The 24,456-nt window shown below is 39.0% G+C and overlaps 1 protein-coding gene across 2 annotated transcripts in view; it reads left to right on the top strand.

The window, feature by feature from the left end:
* The first annotated feature begins 1,358 nt into the window (after window positions 1-1,358).
* TfIIA-S (Transcription-factor-IIA-S) overlaps window positions 1,359-24,456 on the top strand; it is a 62,380-nt gene continuing 39,282 nt past the window's right edge. For both annotated transcript variants that reach the window (XM_067148866.2, XM_067148867.2), the window contains exon 1: window positions 1,359-1,725. In XM_067148866.2, the coding sequence (XP_067004967.1) occupies window positions 1,654-1,725 (72 nt within the window). In that variant the 5' untranslated portion in view covers window positions 1,359-1,653. The remainder of the gene's footprint in view (window positions 1,726-24,456) is intronic.

The following is a 24,456-nucleotide window of genomic DNA, read 5'->3' on the forward strand; positions in this document are numbered from 1 at the left end:
CAGGAGAAAGAGTAGTGTATCAGAAATGTTAAAGAAACTAGGGTGGAAACTTTAAGTAAGAGAAGGGAGAAAACTAGACTTATAGGTTTATATAGAGCCTATACAGGAGAAGCAGCATGGGGAGATATCCGTGAGAGGCTTCAGTTGGAAAATAATTATATCGGCAGGACTGACCACAAATATAAAATTAGAAGGAATTTTAGCAGAAGCGATTGGGGTAAATTTTCATTCATTGGGACGGGTGTGAAGGAGTGGAACTGTTTACCAGGGGTAGTGTTTGATCCTTTTCCAAAATCTGTACAGATATTCAAAAAGAGAATAAACAGCAACAGAGAAAATAAATGAAGTGTTAGAGGGCATTCGACCTGTGCAGGTTATTGTAAATTAAAAATGTGTGTAAATAAATTAATTCCATCCTCTGGTCTAAGGAGTTTGGACAGCCAAAGTAGGGGACTGCCTGTAGGGGTGAAGTACAGGGCCCTGGGACCGCTACGCTAGCTGTGAAGGCCCTTCAGGAACTCTGAAAAGTGGTGGTAAAAGAGGCTCTGGTTAAGACGCAGCAGGTCGTTATGCTACTTAGGTTCCAGAATGGGTAAAGAAAAGAAAAAGTAATTAAATGCAATGTAAATTTTAATCTTATACCAGTTGTACAGTATAATTTGAAGTAATTCCACATACTGTATATCAGATGACTATATTTGTATGTAGTACAGGAGATATTATAAGTAGAATTTTGTAAACAATGTAAATTTATTAAGGATGAGCTGTATGTTTAACAGAAAAAATCGTTAGCGTAAATTATATAATATTGTATTATAGGAAAATTTTATTCTCTTGTTAATTTAATATTTAGTGCTTGACAATAATGTATTTTAGTGTACCATTTGCCACCGAGGTGAACACCTCATTTGCAAATAAAGAGATTTTGATTTGATTTGATCTATTTTTTCAATGCCCTCAATATGATTCCCATCAATGTCTTTTAATTAAGCAATTAATAAAAACTAACATACCTCTGCCAACTAGCATTTAATGCTTATTATTTGAACCTTCACCACGTATCATTTTATTAGTAAACCAATTTCTTGACCATACTAAGGTTGTAAACAAAGGATGTTCCATTGTTTGTTTGTTTTTCGCAGATTGCATGGGAATTGCAGTTCTACATTTTTTTAAACGCGACATTTTAGGCCTATCTCTTGGTGTTGAATACAATGGCGAGATAATTTGACTTTACCAATAATTTTACGAATTTACGTGTGAATAAAAACTTTTCAGTTAGGATGCGTGTGTAAAGTGCTTTGAGTGACTGGGTAACAGTACGACTCAAACCCAAACAACCCTATCAAGAAGAAGAAGAAGAAGAAGGTTGCACGGATTATTTTCTTTTCGTGCTGCTGAAAGTTTTTGTGAAATGGTGAAAATAGCATTTCGTTTATAAATAACCACCTGCTTTTTAGGAACATTTTTCGTAATATTGAAGTTGAATTTAATAAAAACTGGTGAAAGCAGTGTGTTTAGGCTTATATAGAATTTGTTTTATATATTTGTTTGTTGACTGATGAACTTAATGAGGTTAGACCAACTGTAAACAAATCTTGATAACACCGTTTATAGTTTATATTTTCCATTGTAAGGCTTTGTTTAGCCATAATGTCGTATCAACTGTATAGAAATACAACTTTAGGGAATACATTACAAGAGAGTCTTGATGAACTTATTCAGGTATGTATGGAGAAGATTGTAGCTCTGGGTGAATCCAAGTAGTATTATACTATTTTTGCAGAGTTCGTGAATCGTAATGTAATATATCGACAGAATTTTGAGACCCAAACCCGTTTTTACTTTACCAATAATATGAAATTGTTGCTGACATTCATTGTTGACAGTTATTTCTCATTTAACTTTTGCCCCGTAATCACTTGTAGTGGACCATACTGTAACTTTATCATGGCAGTTTTGACCTAGCGCATTTTGGTGTGTTCTTAGATCAAGATGTTTGTTCACATATTACTTCCAGGAACTTTTAAAGGTCATTAAATACATTTGTTAAATATTCGAGGTGCCAAACTCTGTGCATCCTTGTTGAGGTACAAGAGATTATGTCTTTATTCTTGGCCCGGTTTGATTCTCTGTCAGACCAGGGATTTTAATTGTAAATGGTTCAGGGATTCGGTATCTGCAACTCATACACCACACACTATAGTTCTGTTTTTATGATTTTCGACTTGACAGTTAGCTGGAAGTCAGCTGGTGGTGCCAAATTGCTACGAATACAAACAGCTGATTTACGATACACAACACGAACAGAAATGTAAATGCTGGAATATAAGTCCATAATCGGTTATTCTTTGTAGCAACATACATGATTCACATAAAATCAATAATACACAACACATTTAAAATAAGGCTACAAGATAAAAATATGTCAGTGCTCGAACAGATAAAACGTGAGAAAATTAAATTAAATTCCTACTCACCATGTAGAAGATCTCGCATTGCTGTTAGATTCAGTTTCCCGTAACGAAGGGAATAATCCTACAAAGCTAATATACCACTCATTTCTCAGTCACTATCGGCATTGTCATTGTTTGTTGAGGGTTCACTCTCGCTTGACCCTAAAGAGATAATAAAGTCTTCAACATAATCGTCTGAACTACTTTATGCCCGTTCCTTCTGGCTATCCACCACATAAACTGGGTATTGGGGCTTGTTTTGTTTTAAGAGATGCAAAAGATCCCCCTTCCCCATGTCATCGCGAACCGAAATATTGTGCTCCTTGAACCACTTACTCAACTCATTCTTTGTAGTCGCCATTGTTGGTGCTTTGTCAAGAATGACTCCTTAACATTACAAACAATTTCTCGGGCCTGGCTCCTTAGTAGAGTACCGCGTCCGAAAGGCTTTCTTCTCTTGGGAGCTTCATCCTAAGACGTAGGCGTCGACATGACAGAACATAAAATTCATACACGGGCCTAAAATTAACCTACTATATAACTACCGAACGAAATATTAAACTAAGCTACTATATAAAATAGATCACCTGTTACACATTATTTACTACAATATAATGCTCTATACTATTAAAAATACTAAACAATACATTTATAAACTCTACACTACGAAATATGAACGAATAACAACGTAGCACAAAGACCGCGAAAAGAACTGAGCACAATACAACACACAGCTGATAGCACGTGGTTATAGTAAACAACAGATCGACAACACCGCTAACCGGGTCTGGAGTCTAACGGGCTCTATCGAAGCGATCGGCTGCCTATGATTGACTGTTGATTAATTCACTTACCCTCCGCCAAAAGGCAGCGCTCAAACGTCAAGTCGAAACTCATAATAACTGAACTATAGCCTATCTGCCATAACAATACACGCAGTTTCCTATACATGGCAGATGCTGCCACCCTCTTCGAAAAGTGTGCTGTACAAGGGCTGCACCAGACTAGTAATTATGCAGGGCAACCAAAGCCTCATGAGGTAGATGCTATAGGCCTAAAGGTAAACACTGCCCATCTCTACCTATCTCACCTGCCATTATCCTTCAGTAATATTATTCATCAGCTTAAGTCATATTGTATCTGACTTTTGTATGTCACATTCAAATTTTTGTTATTGCAGTTTTCCTGCTGATGTTAATATCCATACTGCAATTTCATTATCAAATTATATACACCGATGAGCATGTTACAATATGATCGCTTGTAGAATATGATGTAGGATCACCTTTTGCCCACAGAACCACAGCCACTCAGTGAGGCATCGGTCAACAAGGTAGCAGAAGGTATCCTGGGGTATCTCGTACCACAAGTGCAACAGCAGGTCCTCCAGTTGACTTAAACTGCTGGGCTGTAGCACGAACCAACTTCTTCAAGTTGAACTACAGTACAAATGTTCGGTGGGATTTATATCATGTCTATTTGATGGCACGGAATTAACCCATCAATGCCCATTGATTGGTTTGGTGGTCATTTTTACTGATGTTCATAACTTAGGGTCCTTATCCTATCTAATGAAGGAATCTAAAGTCAAACTTCCATATTCGGTTACAGAAGCGTTGTGTCGCCTACAGTTGACTCTGGGCATTGCAGATGCTATTAACAGAGCACCACATTTTAGAAAAATGACTTTATTATTGTTGTTAGAAATAAAATGATTACAACATAAGAATTACAAGAGAAAATTTGTTACAATATTTTTTAAAATTATAATATGAAACAGAAAGAAAAAATTAAATTACTAAAATAATTAATTCACGTCAGCATCATGTCCCATTTGGTACTAGAGGCTGTAGTCCTACTACTGCTTGTGTGAAAGCTGTACCAGCACTGAATATGGAGTCCTACTTTGCTCTTCTTGCAGATAATTCTTGTTCTTTGGGAACATTCAGTTCTTTCATACTGCTCAGCATCAGGATTCAGTCTCCCTTCATGTGGAACTCTAATATTTGTAGGAGCTCCACAAACTTAGGTTTTTTCTCTGCAGGTTTTCCATAAAGCCCATGGTTGGGAAGTGATATTATGGACGTGGAAATTTTCTCACGGAACTGGAATGTTTATCATAGAGACAGGTTAGGAACAGTACAAGGGGGAGTATTCATGCTGGTGGAAGAATAATTTGTAAGCTGTGAAAAAGTTTGAGATGAGAAACATGAAATTCTAGGTGTAAGACTTACCTTTGAAAATAAAATGCAACTTGATGATTTTGGGGTGTACGGACCTGACAAGGCTGGTGCTGATGCTGATGCCAAATTATTTGATGAGGTAATCAGCAACATGAGGAACGACAAAGAAAGGAATGTTATTGTAATGGGTGATCTCAGTTTAGCAAATGTTAACTGGGAAGGGAAGGGAAAGGAATGCGAAAGAACGAGAGAAATGATGAATAAGTTAATATGGGAAAGACAGCTAAATCAGAAAGTGATGGAACCAACTAGAGGGATTCTAGATATGGTGTTGATAAAACCAGGTGAGCTCTAGAGAGAAACTGAAGTGATAGATGGTATAAGTGATCATAAGCTGTTTTAATAATAATGTTATTTTGCTTTGCGTCCCACTTGTTAAAGTAAAGGGTTCGTTTTAATGTTATTTAATTATTCACTGAAATATGTTTTAATTGTTTTTGTATCTGATGTTTTATTGACATCACGACTGATTGATGTATGTAGGCCTGGATAAGAGTTTAGTTTTTCCTTTGTTGTACCTAAGCTTCAAATAAAGAGGTAAAATACCTTCAATAATTCAGTAGGTATGAGTCAAGTAATGCTAGACTGCTAATTGATGTTCGTAAAAAAAACAATTTAACATCTAAGCACAGCTTCCTTTCATTTTTATCAGAGATTTTTGAAGAAGAAATGGATTTAAAATTCAACATTCCTTTTTATTGGAGACTTTTTAAGAGGAAATAGATTAAAAGTTCAACATTTGAAACTTAGGAGGGAAGACAAACTGCACGGTTACGCAAACGAATTGTATCCATGATATTTCACTGTAATTTTTGTCCCAAAATAGAGGATAATAATTTGCTTTTACTCAAAGTGTAAAATCTGCAGTAAATTAAGAAATAGTACAAAATATTTTACTTGTAGAGCATAATATGGATACATACCTACTTTATTACCTTAGAACTATTTTTTTCTGCTACGTCGCAGTGCTTGTCTAGCACTTTCGTGTGTGATGTCTTTGCTCAATGAAGTTGTTTGAATCAATTAGGTATTGTTTCATGTTGTTACAAACTATCCACTTCCTGTCCTCATCAATATACTGTTTGTTTGGTCAGTGGATATAATAACTATTTAACACATCCCAACAGTGAGATGCAAGGACGTTCTAAAATCTACCTTTGGCAGTAAGAAAATTAAGCTAATCAGCTTTTTCCACAAGACTTCAAACACAATTTAAATGGGATTCAAAAAGAAAAGAAGATTTTTTCTCATCTACTGGAAGCCGACATATGTTTTTATGAATATTTTAGTTAACAATATGTTTTAATTATACTTCAATAACGTCTTCCATAAGTCCAACCCCTCGTCCACGTCATGGCAGATGGGCAACGTCATAAAGTAAGGGATTGCCTGGTGGGGTGATGTACTGTACAATGGGGACTGCGTGTGCCCCATGACCGCTTCGGTAGCTGTGAAGGCCCAGCAGGAACCCTGAAAAGTGGCGGCTAATGGGGCTATGGTCAAGATGCTGCTGCCTTGTAGTATGTGGGGTTGGTTCTCCAAAGGCTAAGTGAAGAAAACCCTGATTAAAAATTACCTGTCCTCCAGAAGAGGTTGGACATAGGGCTGACACCCCACTCTGTAAAAAAGGTCAAGTTGCGAAACTTCAACGAAAGAAAGCCAGACTGATCAGTGGAAACAAACTTGGCATGGAAAAGGACAATGGGCTATAGGAATTGGAAAGTTTTAGCGTTGGATCGAGATAAATGGCGGAAGATTGTTGAAGAGACCAAGGTTCACAATGAACTGTAGAGCCATAGAAGAAGAAGAGAAGATACTTCAGTAACATCTTAAGTAGTTAGTTGGTGAAAAGCCAATCGGTTTTTTTCAAATACGCTTCCGAACAGAAACAATAAATGACACTTAAAGACATTCCTATCTTCTCATTGGAAGAAGAAGATTTAACAATATTTTAGTTAAGAACTAGTTATTAATCACCTTTGTAAGCATTCTTCCCCCCTCCACCTCCCCCCCCTACCATTCTCCCCCAATAGACAAAAATTTAAGTTTCCCATGTAAAGTATCAAGTCTATTATGAGAAGAAACAATGTGCTTATTTTTACCTTATTTGCACCTAAGCTTGTGTAAATACTGCTGATGACGACTGCAAAGCAGTCGAATTAGCAGTCGAAACATGTACTGTTAATAATTTTATAAAAAATTGCCAAAGGCAAGTAAAGTATCGATTAGGTGGATAAAAAATATTTCTTTGATTGTTAGATTTTTCATTTTGCTCATTTGTTTTGTGCCCTAACTCATTCTTTAAGTAATATATTTCTTGGTCCAGGAATCATGCTATTTTCCTTTCAACAAAAAAGTAATATATTTATTGGTCCAGGGATCGTGCTATTTTGCTTTTTGAACTGCCCGCACTAGTTATGTGGACAAAGATAATGAGAATTCACAGACATAGCACTCTCATTCGTTCGTGGTAGTCCTGGACCTCAAGAAAGAAACAAAAGACGGCACGAGCAGTGGAATGCAATATAAGGGAGTTCTGTCTACAGCCCCTAAGTACGTATAGATATTTCTCTAGATATTTCTCCAGTAACGTCGGTATTTCTTAATTTACTGCAGATTTTACACTTTATTTGAGTAAAAGGTAAAACTAGGCCTAGACCTGTCATTACATTCAAAAGCAAGGCCATGGGGTTAGAAATTGTTTGAAGCGAAAGAAGGATGGTCGGCCACGTAAGGCAAAGTCTGAACCTAATAAGTTTACTAATAATATGGTTTTATTTGCTACTACTAATGACGTGTTCCTCCCTTGTGAACCATGTGACCTTGCCGCAGAGGAAGGCTTGTGTGTCTCAGTGAAGCAGATAGCCGAGCCGCAGGTGCAATCATATCAGATATGTATCTGTCAAGAGACAACGAATGATTCATCGAAACGGGGGTAGCAGCCTTTCGGAAGTTATAAGGGCGGCAGACTAGATGATTGACTGATATTTAAAAAAACCATGGCACTACAGCCCTTGAAGGGCCTTAGCCTACAAAGTGATCGCTGCTCAGCCCGAGAGCCTGCAGATTACGAGGTATCATGTGGTCAGCATGACAAATCCTCTCGGCCGTTATTCTTGGCTTTCGAGACCGGGGCCACCATCTCACCGTCAGATAGCTCCTCAATTCTAATCACGTAGGCTGAGTTGACCTCGAACCAGCCCTCAGGTCCGGGTAAAAACCCCTGCACTAGCCGGGAATCGAACCCGGGGGCTCTGGGTAAGAGGCAGGCACGGTACCCCTACAACACGGGGCTGGGGATTGACTGCTATGGTCTTGTAATAATACTCAACATGGCTTAGCTCTGTTGATACTGCTGCACGGCTGAAAGCAACAGGAAACTATAGTCGTAACTAACTCCCGAGGACATGCAGCTCTCTCTGTATGAATGATGTACTGATGATGGCTTCCTCCTGGGTAAAATGTTCCGAAGGTAAAATAGTCCCCAATTCGGATCTCCAGGTGAAGACTACACAAGGGGGCGATCATCAGGAAGATGGATACTAACAGTTTGCAAATTGGAGCATGGAATGTTAGAAGTTTGAGTTGTGGTAGGTTAGAGAATCTGAAAAAGGAGATGGATAGACTCAAGTTAGATGTACAGGTAGTTGGTATAAGTGAAGTACGTTGGCAGGAAGAGCAGGTGACTACAGAATTATCAACACAAAATTGAACAGGGAAAATGCAGGAGTTGTTTTAATAATGAATAAGAAAATAGGGCAGCGGGTAAGCTACTATAACCAGGGGCCTATTTCATGAACAAACTTTGCAACTTTTCAACTTTGCACTTTTTACTTTTCAATTCTTGCAAAGTGCAAAGTCTTTGTGTTCCATCATGATCTAGGTTTTACTTTCAATTTCTTCACATAGTGAAAAGTCTTTGTGAATGAGTGATCCGATCAAGTTTATTCCATGGACATACTGTATAATATTTCATGATTTTAACGTTTTATTTTTCGCGGCGAACTTGACAGTATAATTGTGGTACTGGTAGTTTTAAAGTTTTGATCATGGGAAAGAAGGATGATTACAAGAAGCTGGCTGTGCTAGAAGTTGTCAAGGAGAAACGGGACATCCATTTTGGCATCTTTAAAAATAATCTCTCAAATGATGACAAGCATCAATATTAACAATAATACCATCAGCACATCCAAACACAGAAGGAAATTCACCCTTCATTAGAAATACCGTCACTATATTATGTGGATTATCAGGCCAACGTACTGTCTTAGGAAATTTTACATTTACTATAACATCTACGACTTTCGTAACAGTTCTGCAAATAATTGATTTTGATGTCCCATGCATTGTTGCTACACCGTGCAGCTGGGTACCATTTCCTAACCAATATAAGCATTTGTTCTTTTTCACAAAGGGATTGACTTCTTTTTGTTTAATAATAATAATGTTATTTGCTTTACATACCACTAACTACTTTTACGGTCTTCGGAGACGCCGAGGTGCCGGAATTTAGTCCCCCAGGAGTTGTTTTACGTGCCAGTAAATCTACCGACACGAGGCTGTCATACTTAAACACCTTCAAATACCACCGGACTGAGCCATAATCGAACCTGCCAAGTTGGGGTTAGAAGGCCAGCACCCTTCTTTTTGTTGCATATTTCAATAAATGACCGATCATTTCAAGAATATAGTCAGCCTGGGTTGTGGTAATGTTGCAGTGTTGCAAAGTTTGGACTGGAAAGACTTGGGAGAAAGGAGATGAGCTACTCGACTAAGTGGTATGTTGCAAGTGATAAAATATCATTATGGTTCCATATTGAAGATTACTATACTTATAGGATGCTAATTAATTTATTATTTAACCACCTATTCAATACATTATAATAATTATATAATATATATAATGATTATATTATAATATAATATTACTAGCATGTGCCCGCAGCTTTGCCTGCGTTTATTAATTCAACCGTTAGATGTTTCTAAATTATATATTTAAAAGCAAATTAAAACATTATATTTATTAACTCACATCGTTTTGACGTAAATTGCATGCAATACATTATTTTATTTTATTATATTATTACTTTCAATGCTTAAGATACCGTGTATGACTTTCATGACGTCAACCTAATCAGATGAGTTAATGAGATGAAATGAATGACATGATATAATTATGATAGTAAGAATGAAAATGAAACCCGGCGCCAGCACATAGCCCACTCCTCTCGAATAGCTCAGGACTTTATGTCCCCATCCGATGGACGAATCACCATCAACAGCGTCATATGCCCTCACACCATATAAGACCAAAAACGGCTTCCTACGCCATGAATGTAAAATGGCTCCTTGAATTGTGTTCTCTACCTATCTTATGTACGTTGCCTAGCGACAGTGACTCTATGCATTTAATCTTGATGACAGCACGTTGGATTGTCATATCCCAATACACGTTTTCCAATGGTTTTTCGTTCATAACTCACCAACAAAAATGAAAATTCCGGCTTCGAGGTGCATTCCCCTTCCATCTATCGATGTTCAAAATTTCATATCTCTGCATGCTGTAGATTTTGCTGGGCATGGCACACAGACAAACACTTCCTTTTATTATTATACGATAATAATTATATAATGTATTGAATGGGTGGTTGAATAATAAATGAATTACTATCCTACAAGTAAGTGGTATGTTCCGAGCTGTCAGTGGAGAAATGGCGTGGAATGATATCAGTAGACGAATAAGTTTGAGTGGTGTCTTTAAAAGTAGAAAAGATCACAATATGAAGATAAAGTAGGAATTCAAGAGGACAAATTGGGGCAAATATTAATTTATAGTAAGGGGAGTTGGGAATTGGAATAACTTGCCAAGGGAGATGTTCATAAACTTCCAATTTCTTTGCAGTCATTTAAGAAAAGGCTAGGAAAACAACAGATAGGGAATCTGCCACCTGGGCGACTGCCCTAAATGCAGATCAGTAGTGATTGATTGATTGATTGATTGATTGATTGATTGATTGATTGATTGATTGATTGATTGATTGATTGATTGATTGATTGATTGATTGATTGATTGTAGTGATTGATAATACAAAAAACACTTTCAAAATTCCATCAAAGTGAGTTTATGAAAATTAATCCCGTCTTTGTACGTTCTCTTGTTGGATTCTTCATCACTGGCCTCGCTTGATGATAACAGAAGCTCTCGTTAAGACGTTTATATCACTAAATCAAATTCTACACCGAGAAACTAGTGTACATACTTGTTAATTAACAGATGAAAAGGGAATCATCTCTTTGCAAGATTTCTGAAAACTTTTCACTTCATTTCTTTGCACTTTGCATTTCTGTACCAATGGAAGAACATTACAGGCTTGAAAAGTGAAAAGATTCCTAACTTTTCACTTATCACTTTGCAAGCTAAATCCAAAAAAGTGGTGGTGGAACTATAACTGAACTGAAAAGTGCAGTGTGAAAAGTTGCAAAGTTCGTTAGTGGAACAGGCCCCAGCATAGTGAAAGGATTATTGTTGTCAAAATAGACACCAAAACAATGCCCACTACAATCCTCGGCCACTACTCATATCTGAGTGTATGTTTTTCACTTGCAATTCATGTACAGTCTGTTTTGTGTAAATGACGTTGATGTCTCATCAGGCCAAATCTTGCATAGAACATGCAGTCACATTTGGCACACCTGAGAGAAGGGGTGGACGCGGTTGAGTTTGTCTGAGTTTTCTTCTAAGACGAGCCTCTGGTTGCAGTCTTCGTGCTCAGTTTCAAACGGCAATACAGCAGTGGATGTGATTGGGCGCGATCTTCAGCAAGTGTGTGCCAATTACTGGGGTCAATGTTTGTGCTCTTCAAGGCCTTTTTTTAGCTGATCCTTGTAGCGTTTCAGAGGTGCACCACATGGCCTCCTGCCAGAACTGGGTTCTCTGTATATTATCTCTCGGGGTAGCCTATTGTCATCCATGCGTTGGACATGACCAATCTCTCTAAGCTGGTGACCTATGATGGGAGCTTCTATACTGTTCATCTGTGCCCTTTCAAGTATTACAACATAATCCTCCCATTTGATATTTATAATGATCCTAAGTTTCTGCTGGTGAAAATGTTCCACTTTCTTGATGTCACAGCGGTATAGAGTCCATGTTTCATCTTTATTAGAAAAGACTTTGCAGGATAGACGTCCAAAAGCACAATGAGCAGCTCGTATTCTATTTTCAACATCCATGTCCGAGGTACAACAAGACGATAGAATACTCCCAAGGTAGGGAAAGAAGTCCACTTGTTCCAGAGATGTATCTGAGATGGTAATGTTGAAGTCTGGCAAACTAGTTCCTGGAGCAGGTTGTGCTAAAACCTTAGTTTTCTGAATGTTGATAGACAGGCCAAAATGCTCATAAGCAGCCTTAAAGCAGTCGACTGACTATTGCAAGTCCTCTGGAGAATGAGGTGGAGTAGCATTGTCATCTGCATATTGCAGTTGGGTGAGATGGGTAAGTCTTTTAGAGTGGAGTCTTGACTGATTAAAAATCCCTCCATCAAGTCTGTAACTAATTTCTACACCTGCATTGTTGCCAGATGTCTCATAAAGCATAACTGTCAGGTAAAAGGCAAACATTGTAGGTGCAAGCACACAACATTGCTTTAGTCCATTAATAATAGGAAATTCTTCTGAGACATTGTTTTGATACAAAACCTGACCAACCGTATCATCATGAAGAGCCCGGATGAGTCCAAAATGTTCAGGACAGCCCAACTGCCTTAACACCATCCACATAGCATCTCTAGGCACAGTATCGAAGGCCTTTTCCAGGTCATAAAGCACCAAGAACAAGGGTTTCTGTTCTCTGCATTTTTCCTGCAACTCTCGTGCGCAGAAGATCATGTCAGTGGTACTCCTGGATGTGCACAACCCACACTGCAGTTCGGGGAGTAACTTTTCAGATAGAGTTTGAAGTCCACTCAGCAGGATCCTGGCGAATATTTTACCTACTATAGACAGCAGGGATATGCTGTGGTAGTTAGCACAAATACTTCAATCACCCTTTTTGAAGATCGTGACTATGATAGAATTTTTCATGTTGGCAAGTATGTATTTGGTTTCCCATATCCTTAGGATCAGAGAGAAGAGCCTCGTTTTGAGAGGTGGGCCTCCTTTAAGAATGAGCTCTAGAGGAATATTGTCCGGTCCAGGAGCCTTTGTAGGTTTCAGGCTAAGAATAGGTTATATTCATGAAAGGTTTGTGGCATTGACATCCAAGGTTGCATAGGATGTTGTGGGACATCCTGAAGAAAATTTTCAGCAGCAGTGGAACTGCAGTTTAAAAGTAAATTGAAGTGCTCTTTCCAGTATCTCAGAATGTCTGTAAGAATGGTGGTGTTGTTGGCAGCTTTCAAATTTCCCAATGAAGCGCGGACAGGTCCATAAGTCTGTTTTAGTCCAGCATAGAAATTTCGCAGGTCCTTGGCATCTGACAAGTTTTGTAGTTCTTTGGCTTTTTGTTGCCACCAGTTGTAGTTTATTTCCCTAATTTTGGCCTGACATTTCTGCTTCAGCTGTTGAAAAACGTGATTTCTTCAACTGAGAAGATGGATCTTGTACGGAGGATACAAAGGCATCCCGGCATTGATAATGTTGATTATGGCTTCATTATTATCATCAAACCAGTCTCGTCTTTTCCTTTTCTCAAGGCCAATAGCACATTCTGCTGATTGCTTAATGATTTTTTGTAGTGTGATCCATTCACAATCTAAGTCATTATTGTTGACTGGGTTGTCTGACAAGTGGTTTAAAATTGAATTCTGGTACTCAGAGGCAACAGCCTCATTCAGAAGTTTAACAAACAGTGTTGAATTTTCTTCTGGAAGGATGCATGAGTTGGACACGTGGTTTCCGATGGATAGTAATCCTGCGTCGACTAAGAAGAAGTTTGTGGTCTGTCCAACAGTCATCAATATTTCTAGCAGTCTTTGTAATCAGAATATCTCTTCTGTCGCGTTGCCTGGTAATGACAGTCAATGAGGTGGCAGTGCTCGAATCGAGGGTGCATCCATGTAGTTTTGAAGTGGTTGGGAAGTCGGAATTGTGTATTTGTTATAAACCGTTCAGGTTCAGCTCACAGGCCAAGTAGTAATAGACCATTTGAATTGCGTTTCCCAACACCTTGATTTCCCATGACATTTTCCCATAGCCGGTTATCATTACCCTCTCTAGCGTTGAAGTATCTTGGTGAGAACTGTGTGCAGATGTTGGTGGAACTGATTTTTTGTCTCTTCCTCATCTTTTAGAGTAGGAGCGTAGGCAGAAATAAATGTAATGGCACTGTCCTTAGAAAGAGGCACACGCAGGATCATAAGCCTTTCATTTACTGCAATTGGTGTGAGTTGATGTTCATACACTAACTTTGTCTTGACCGCAAAACCAACACCATGAATACGATTTTTTCCTTCCCCCCTTCCTTTCTAAAAGATGGTGTGTCCGCTACTTGTTTCACTGATTTGTCATTCACCTGAAAGTCTTGTTTCGCTCAGAACAGCGATGTCAGTGTTTAGCCTTGCTAGCTCATGGGTAATCAGAGCTGTCCTTCTTTCGGGCCTATTATTGTTCTTCAGGTCAAATAGCGTGCCTACAGTTAAAATTGTGTTCTTCATTTTCAATTGATTTCGATCACATGAATTGGGGCGACCCTCTGAGTGCGGTTTCCCAGACGGGTTTGAATGTGACTACCGATGTTTAGCCCACATTTTCTAGAGCCTTCCCCCTTCGCGGTGGGTAGCGGTGATCCTAAATAGGCCTGCCCAGTCATAGATGCAGGACCGGATCCCTGAGTAGTCACAAGGTCTTAGGAAGGCGACCATCACACATCTATTGCCAACGTGCAGGTCGAGACTAGAAAATCCCAGTTTCACTCAAAACCTGCTCTCACCATCCTTATCCCATCGCTGTTGGACTTTTGAATCGCATGTGAAATTACCTTTGGCGTGACTTTGTTTAAGGTAGATTACAACTTGCCAGCAAGTGGCCCACACACTATGATTCCAAAGCCATTCACCATGGCACATATAGCATGAGACATGCAGGATCAAGCACCGGAACTGCAACGAACTGCCGCAGACTCCACAAAACTTGAGTTACACCTTTGTTGCCAGTCCGTCTGGCATAGCCTCTTCCGCTAGCACAGCCGTTGGGAACCAGGGTTATTATTTGGGTTCCTCTTCCGCCTGCTTAACCGTTGGGCAATTTTGTACTTGTATTAATCCCCAGTACCTGGGCTGCATCTTCCGCCATCTCCACTGTACCAAAGCACATCTTCTCCACCATAGATGCCGTTGAGGTCTTCACCCATAACCCAGGGCAAGGGCCCTCCATATTTATGACCCCTGGAGAGAGGGCATCCCAGTACTGTAAAGCCCCCAGGAACTGGGCTACCTGTTGGTCCGTGGGTTGTATTTGGTATTTTAACCACCCCTACATACTGTAGGGCCCCCTGTCCGCCAGCTGGCGACGCACTCTGTAGGGGTCAGGTTCCCTTTGTGAGATACCCCCTCCCCTTTTGTTATTCCAAACAAATTACCAATCAGCAGAGATAACATAGAGAAAAATGCAAATGAAGAGATCGCGATAAAGCAAGGCGATAAATATTAGATACCAGAGTCTAAATACTAGGGGCAATGTAGTAGAAAGGTACTCAGGTCTGATAAATCGTCGATTGGAGCAAACAAGAAACTGTTCAAAGTTGTACTCCTTTTCTCCTATGTATCCAACTAAACCAACCTTACTGCGGCAAAGGAAAGAAAGAGATAAGACTTAAACATATGTTTATTAAAAGGTTCAAATGGAAGATAAATTCATAGCAAGAAAATAAAACAAGATCATACATTCTTTTAGAGAGTACCTACTTATAAGTGCTTGCGTGTGAAGATTGTCAACATAACTCCTCCCTAGCGACCTTCATAAGTTAATACAATTTGTGTGCAGTACTTCAGTACTGGAGATGGGCTAGGACCCCCACTCATCCTTTCATCAAGGGAGAAACTCATCGCATAATATCCCATTTGCCTCGGAGATGAAATATTTCCGATATTAATAACTTATTTCAAAATACCACAGAGAAGGTACAGACCCCGGAGAAAAAGGCTCCTCATTAATGACTTAGAGCAAAGAAAAATTAAATGGCTATCTCTAAAAGGCTCAAATGAAAGGATAAGGTTACCACTAGGTCGCACATTAGCAAAAAATTAATGGGATGTAAGACGAGTCCGCAAAATAAAACATTAATCTAGAGTAAAATAAAAACTCTTTCTCTTTCATTGTGTAAATAAATACGATCTATTCCACTCAACTGCACGACAAACATACAGGATTGGGCATCTTACAGATCCAAAGTGCTATGTAGAAATGCACTAAAATGCAAAGTCACTCAATATGATAGTACTGGGCTAATACCGAAGATAGGCCCTAATTACCTGGCTAGATATGTACAAAACCAGACGTGCATAACCACCACAACGTCTCAAAAAAACAGCTCTGATGATACATGCCACGTAAGCATTTACAAAGTAAACTTAGAGACCTTAAAACAGGCCAACCGGGCGAGTTGGCCGTGCGCATAGAGGCGCGCGGCTGTGAGCTTGCATCCGGGAGATAGTAGGTTTGAATCCCACTATCGGCAGCCCCGAAAATGGTTTTCCGTGGTTTCCCATTTTCACACCAGGCAAATGCTGGGGCTGTACCTTAATTAAGGCCACGGCCGCTTCCTTCCAACTCCTAGGCCTTTCCTATCCCATCGTCGCCATAAGACCTATCTGTGTCGGTGCGACATAAAGCCCATAGCAAAAAAAAAAAAAAAGCAGGCCAAGCGTAAGACATCGATGAAATCCCCGACAAGATATCCAAAATACCAGGCACGTGTAAACGGAGATGTCAATCACACCAACAATATTGCAATAGACCGTATCGTGCCACAACATTGAAGTGATACATACAAATAAGGTAAGAAACACCACAATGTGGCTAGACGTTGAATATAGGTGAAACCCAAGCAAAGGGTGAAATAATACGGCAGTACCATCAAGGCATAATGTTCGGCCGAACGGTAACTAGACTGCGTCAAAAACATATCAGATGTAAGGCTTTTCAGGCGTTTGCTCTATTAACCAGCGTTTCGTCTTAGGTCTGACACTAGACTCATCAGAGTGGGAGGAGTCAGACCCTACCCACTGACGCTGGGGTGTATGCAGGAGAACTTATAAGAGGCACAGTCTGATAACTGCATACGGGAGATATATCTCCACAATGGAATTATTGCCCGCCTAGCAATTCCGAACGGAAAATTCTAAATTCCCATGGAGGGAATTAGATATTTTTCACCAATAGAGCATGTCAAAAACATATCAGATGTAAGGCTTTTCAGGCGTTTACTCTATTAACCAGCGTTTTGTCTTAGGTCTGACACTAGACTCATCAGAGTTGGATGTCCAGACCCTACCCACTGACACAGGGGTGTATGCAGGAGAACTTATCAGAAGCCCTTATAAGAGGCACAGTCTGATAACTGCATACGGGAGATATATCTCCTCAATGGAATTATTGCCCGCCTAGCAATTCCAAATGGAAAATTCTAAATTCCCATGGAGGGAATTAGATATTTTTCACCAATAGAGCATGTCAAAAACATATCAGATGTAAGGCTTTTCAGGTGTTTGCTCTGTGCCTCTTATAAGGGCTTCTGATAAGTTCTCCTGCATACACCCCAGTGTCAGTGGGTAGGGTCTGACACACCCCACTCTGATGAGTCTAGTGTCAGACCTAAGACAAAACACTGGTTAATAGAGCAAACGCCTGAAAAGCCTTACATCTGATATGTTTTTGACATGCTCTATTGGTGAAAAATATCTAATTCCCTCCATGGGATTTTAGAATTTTCCAAACTAGACTGCGACCGATAAAGCAGGGTAAAAAAGCCACAGGAATTAATCAAGATAAAGTGGGCAAAGTCACAAACTTACCAAGATAAGTAAAAATTAGAAATGATAGATTCTGTGCAAATCTCCTGCATATCATTTGAATCTGTTATAAATATTATAATACAGTAAGAAGGCCAGCATTGTGATTCTGGACTCCATTTTGCCTTTCTCCGAATTTCAAAGGAAAAATCATTAATAGACTTAAAATCAAGGAGGTAGAAAAGTCAAAGGTACCAGAGGGGACACTTGCTATCTTGTGACAGTATAATAAACTATCAAGTGGAAGATTGCCAGTACAGAAAGAAAGCAAAAATTGTGTAACATTAAACATATGTGAAACTGAAAATAAATACAGCAGAGAAGCAGGAGCATCTCACTGGTTAAGCCTACTTATTGGAAGTTAACCTCACCCACAATGGCTGAAGTTATTTGCAGAGCCCACTACAATAGTGCAGGTCTATATGCCTACTAGTTCAGCGGATGATGAGGAAATTGAAAGAATATATGAAGAAATAGAAGATTTAATACAATATGTAAAAGGTGGCAAGAATCTAATTGTGATGGGAGACTGGAATGCAGTGGTAGGTCAAGGAAGATAAGGTAATACAGTAGGAGAATTCGGATTAGGACAAAGGAACAAAAGAGGAAGTCGGCTGGTTGAATTCTGCACCAATCACAATTTACTCCTTGCTAACACTTGTTTCAAACACCACAAACAACAGCTGTACACATGGACGAGACCTGGAGACACTGGAATGTATCAAACCGACCTCATTATGATTAGGCAGAGATTCAGAAACCAGGTGTTGGATTGCAAAACTTTCTCAGGAGCAGATGTGGACTCTGATCACAACTTGTTGGTCATGAAATGCCATCTGAAGTTGAAGAAATTGAAAAAGGGAAGGATCCAGTGAGATGGGATATAGACAAGTTGCAAGAAAATAGTGTGAAGGATTGTTTCAAGGAATATATTGCACAGGTCTAAATGGAAAGGCTGAAGGAAACACAGTAGAAGAAGAATGGACAGTCATGAAAAATGAGGTCAGTAGGGCAGCTGAAGAGATGTTAGGAAGAAAGGAAAGATCAACTAAGAATCAATGGATAACTCAAGAGATACTAGACCTGATCGATGAATGATGAAAATACAAGAATGCAAAAAGTGAAGAGGCAGAAAAGAATACAGGCGATTAAAGAATGAAGTGGATAGGAAGTGCAGTGCAGGCTAAGGAAGAATGCCTGAAGGAGAATTGCAAGGATGTTGAAAGTTGTATGGTCTTAGAAAAGGTAGATGCTGCATACAGGAAAATCAAGCAAACCTTTGGAGAAAGAAAACTAGGTGTATGAATATTAAGAGCTCACAGGGAAAACCACTTCTAGGGAAAGAAGACAAGGCAGAAAGATGACAGGAACACATCCAACAGTTGTATCAAGGTAAAGACGTAGGTGATATGGTTTTAGAACAAGAAGAGGCTGTTGATACTGATGAAATGGGTGACCCAATTTTGAGGTCAGAATTCGACAGAGCTTTGAGAGACAAGAAATGATAGGACCAAAGCACCTGGAATTGATGGCATTCCCCCTAAATTACTGACTGCTTTAGGAGAAACCAGCATGGCGAGGTTATTCCATTTAGTGTGCAAGATGTATGAAACAGGAGAAGTGCCATCCGATTTTCAGCAGAATGTTGTTATACCTATTCCCAAGAAAGCCGGTGCTGACAAGTGTGAAAACTACCATACCATTAGTTTAGTATCTCATACCTGCAAAATTCTAACATGTATTATGTCCAGAAGAATGGAAAAATAAGTTGAAACTTAGTTGGGAGAAGATCAATTTTGCTTCAGAAGAAATGTAGGAACACGTGAAGCAATCCTGACTACGTCTGATCTTAGAGGATCGAATTAAGAAGGGCATGCCCACATACATGGTGTTCGTAGATCTAGAAAAGGCATTTGATAATTTTGATTGGATCAAGCTATTTGAGATTCAGAGGGTGGTCGGGATCAGGTACCAAGAAAGAAGAATTATCTACAATCTATATAAAAATAGTCTGTAGTGATAAGAATCAAGGGCTATGAAAAAGAAGCGGCAATCCAGAAAGGGGTGAGGCAAGGCTGCAGTTTGGCCCCCTCCTTTTCAATTTTTATATAGAACAGGCAGTAAAGGAAATCAAAGAGGAATTTGGAAAGGGAATCACAATCCATGGAGAGGAAATTAAAACCCTGAAATTTGCCGATGATATTGCTTTATCTGAGACTGCAGAAGATCTTGAGAAGTTGCTGAATGGTATAGACAGAGTCTTGGTTGAGGAGTACAAGATGAAAATATGTAAGTCCAAAACAAAAGTAATGGAGTGCAGTCATATGAAGTCAGGTGATGCAGGACGTATTAGATTAGGAAATGAAGTTTTAAAGGAAGTAGATGAATTTTGTTACTTGGTTAGTAAGATGACCATCGATGGCAGAAGTAAGGAGGACATAAAATGCAGGCTAGCCCAAGCAAGGAAGGCCTTTCTTAAGAAAAGAAATTTGTTCACTTCAAATATTGATATAGGAATTAGAAAAATGTTTTTGAAGACTTTCGTTTGGAGCGTGACGATGTATGGAAGTGAAACATGGACGATAACTCGCTCAGAAAGAAAGAAAATAGAAGCTTTTGAAATGTGGTGTTACAGAAGAATGCTGAATGTGAGATGGATAGATCGAATCACGAATGAAGAGATACTGAAATTGGTGAGAGGAGATCGTTGTGGCTAAATTTGACAAGAAGAAGAGATAGAACGATAGGACACATCTTAAGGCACCCAGGACTTATGCATTTGGTTTTTAAGGGAAGTGTAGAGGGTAAGAACGGTAGGGGTAGACCAAGGTATGAATATGGCAAGCAGATTAGAACAGATGTAGGGTGCAGCAGTTGTGTAGAAATGAAAAGGTTAGCACAGGATAGGGGGGCATGGAGAGCTGCATAAAACCAGTTTATGGACTGATGACTCAAACAACAAGAACATTGACGTGTTCCCAGGGGAGTGTAATAGCTATGATTGGTACATGGACAGCGGTGCCACAAACCACATTTGTAACAAGTATCTCTTTTTGAAAGGGAATGAGTTTTCAGCACCGCATAAAGTTACGACAGTGAATGGGGACAGTGTTACTGCTGTGGGATATGGTAATGTAAAGCTTAAGTTACACAATGATGATAATAGGTACCGGTATAGAGATATTGCTGGGCTGAGTGGCTCGGATGGTTGAGGCGCTTGCCTTCTGACCCCAACTTGGCAGGTTCGATCCTGGCATAGTTGGGTGGTATTTGAATCTGCTCAAATACGTCAGGCTCATATCGGTTGATTTACCGGCACGTAAAAGAATCCTGCAGAACTAAATTCTGGCACCTTGGTGTCTCCAAAAATCGTAAAAGTAGTAAGTGGGACGTAAAGCCAATAACACATTATTATTATTATTATTATAGAGATACTACTTTATCCAATGTGTGCTATGGTCCTGGTATGCATAAGAATCTATTTTCCGTATTATCTGCTCAGAATAAGAATCAAAACAGCAAGTTTATTTCAAGTACGGAAAGATGCAGAATTTTAATTGACGGTCAAACAGTAGTTACTGGCAAGTGTTTCTATCATAGATGTTTATATAACTTATATATTATGTGTAATTTAACTGATAAAGATGGTCTGTAAATACAGTGCATGTTAGTAGTAGCACTTCACAACTTTTTCATGAGAGACTTGCTCACCAGAACAAGTAACACATCAAAGAACTTATTGAATGCAAATTGGGTTAATATCTTTATAGTTTAATTGTTTTAATAACTTTAAGTTCCAATAGATTCGGAGTTACGCGAAGGTTGTTGAAAATTTGGAACTAGAGAAAGAGCAACCATTCCTGAACAAGTCATTCACGCGGATATTGTTGGCCCATTTGAGCGTTCATTGTCGGGATTTCACTGTTATGTTCATTTTAAAGACGACTTGCTATAGATTAATTTACTTCATTAAAGAAAAGTGTGAATGTGAAGTGCATGATAAGTTTATTCGACTTCTGAAGGATTGTAGACTAGCAGATCATAGAGTTAAAGCATCTCAGTCTGACAACGGAGGTGAATTTGATAACATGCAAATTAAAAATACAGTAGCCAAGTGTGGCATTGAACAATGTTTTTACTATACCTAACTATAGCGAATTAAATGGTTTCATAGAGAAAAACAATAGAATAGATTTGAAGCAGCTAGGGTGATGTTACATGCACACTGTAATCTTCCACAGTATTTATAGGCATAGCTTACTAATACTGCTGTGTGTATTTGAAATAGGTTGGGAATATCAGGTACTCCTGATAAGACGCCATTCAAGGTGTGGTTTAACAGAAAGGCTAGTATTAAACACTTACGTATTATAGACAGCGAATGCTATGTTCACGTTCCTAAGCAAGGAAGGAAGAAGATGGAAAGTCTCTCAAGGGAATATTGGTTGGCTATGAACATTTTGGGATTGAAGCAGAAGAATAATGCGATCTGGAGATGTCATTTTTAAGGAGACTCCATTTACTTCGGGTAGTATGACACTTCATGTCCCAGAAGATGATCAGGCCCACCAACCAACTGTTGTAGAAGATACATCAGACAAAGAAAAAACCAATGAAGAAGAATTTCACTATTTTCCAGAAGGTGAAAAATCTGAGGTCCTTAAGTATATGACCCATAGAGAGAAGAAGAGTATTCAACCGCCAGAACTATGAGGAGTACGTATCGTGGCACTAGAAATGCAGAATACTCCTGAAAGTTTTGATGAAGCTACAAGCTCTAAGTTTTCCTGTGAGTGGAAAGATGCTATGGATGCATAGATAAAAGCATTAAGAGAAAACAATACTTGGAACCTTGAGCGTTTACCCAAAGGAATGAAGACGTTGCCATGTAAGTGGGTAAACAAGATAAAGCAAAATCCCGATCATTCAATTGAATATTACAAAGCATGCCTTGTAGTTAAAGATTTTTCTCAAGAAAAAGACGTTCATTATGATGAAACGTTAGCCCCGTTGCTAAGATGGGAACCATTCGTACTTTACTCAGCGTTGCAGCAAGTGAAAAAAATGTCATTGGTACAATTTGACATACCGACTTGCATTCTTGAATGGAATCTCAATGAGACAGATGATATTTATACGCTATGATTATGGAAGTAGTCGAATATGTAGACTGAAAAAGGAATTTGTATAGTTTAAAACAGGCCGCTCACTGTTTGTATGAATGCATTGTGATTTTTCTTTAGAATCTTGGCTTTACTCCTAGTGATACAGAGCCATGTCAAGAAAAAAGGGAGAGTAAAATAATTATTGCATTTTATGTTGATGACTGGATAGTTGTGTTGTCTAACTAAGAAGAGTTGGAAGATTTTCTACCAGATTTAAAATTGACTTTTAAAGTCAATATAAAGCCATTGCCCTATTTTTTAGGTCTAGAAATATCCCAAAAGGAAGATGACTTGATTCACATTGACAGAAGAATTATGCCCGCTGAGTTCTGAAGAGATTTAATATGGAGCGTTCAAAACCAGTGACTATGCTGATGCTACCTGTTGGGTCACCAGAGAAACAGAGAGAAAAGAAGCTGACTTCCCCTATAGACAGACAGTTGGAGCCTAAATGTATGTGATGGTATCAGTGACACCTGATATATCTTATGCACTAGGAGTGATTTCGAGATCATTTTAGAATCCATCTGCCGTAGATGTTTTACAACTGAAGAGGATTCTTCGTTATCTAAGAGAGACACAAGCTAGGCATCGTTTATCGTCATGATGAGTCAATCAATCAGTCACTACTGATCTGCATTTAGGACAGTCCCCCAGGTGGCAGATTCCCCATCTGTTGTTTTCCTAGCCTTTTCTTAACTGACTGCAGTGAAATTGGAAATCTACTGAACATCTCCCTTGGTAAGTTATTCCAATCCCTAACTCCCTTTCTTCGAATAGACTAGAGGGATTTATTGATGCTGACCTGGGTGGTGATATAGGGACTGGAAGATTAATTGGCTTAGTTTGCAAGTATGCTGATGAACCGATATCTTGACTGAGTCAACTACAGCAAAGTGTAACCAAATCTACAATGGAGGCTGAGGTGGTAATTGCTAGTGAAAGAGCCCACAACCTTGTTTGACTAAGGCGACTTCTTGATCAACTTGTTAGGCTTCAAGGAAAACCAACCCTCTATGTAGACAATGAGGCTGCAATAAAGCTTGCGAAGAATCCAGAGTATCATCGCAGAAGTAAACACATTCGTTTAAGACAATTTTATGTACAAGAATTGGTCCATGAGGGAATCCTCGAGATCCAGCAAATTTCAATAGAATACCAGCTTGTTGACACTTTTATTAAAGCTCTTAAGTAAACCACGATTTTTGTAACTTATTGGTGAAAATTATATATATAGATATAGGGCTTAAAGTCCTGAAGTGAGGGAGAATGTTGAAGTAAAGAGTTAATTTTAATGTTATTTAATTATTATGTTGTTAAATTGTTTTTAATCTGTGATATATATTATTGTTTTATTGACGTCACGACTGACTGATGTATATAGATAGAGTTTGGGTTTTCTATTGTTGTACCTAAACTTCAAATAAAGAAGAGTTAAAATACTTTTAAATAATTCAATACCGGTTTTCAGAGACGCCGAGGTGCCAGAACTTTTGTCCCGCAGGAGTTCTTTTACATGCCAGTAAATCTACCAACATTAGGCTGATGTATTTGAGCACCGTCAAATACCACTGGACGGAGC

This window comes from Anabrus simplex, chromosome 1 (genome assembly GCF_040414725.1).
Source record: "Anabrus simplex isolate iqAnaSimp1 chromosome 1, ASM4041472v1, whole genome shotgun sequence".
Lineage (NCBI taxonomy): Eukaryota > Metazoa > Arthropoda > Insecta > Orthoptera > Tettigoniidae > Anabrus > Anabrus simplex.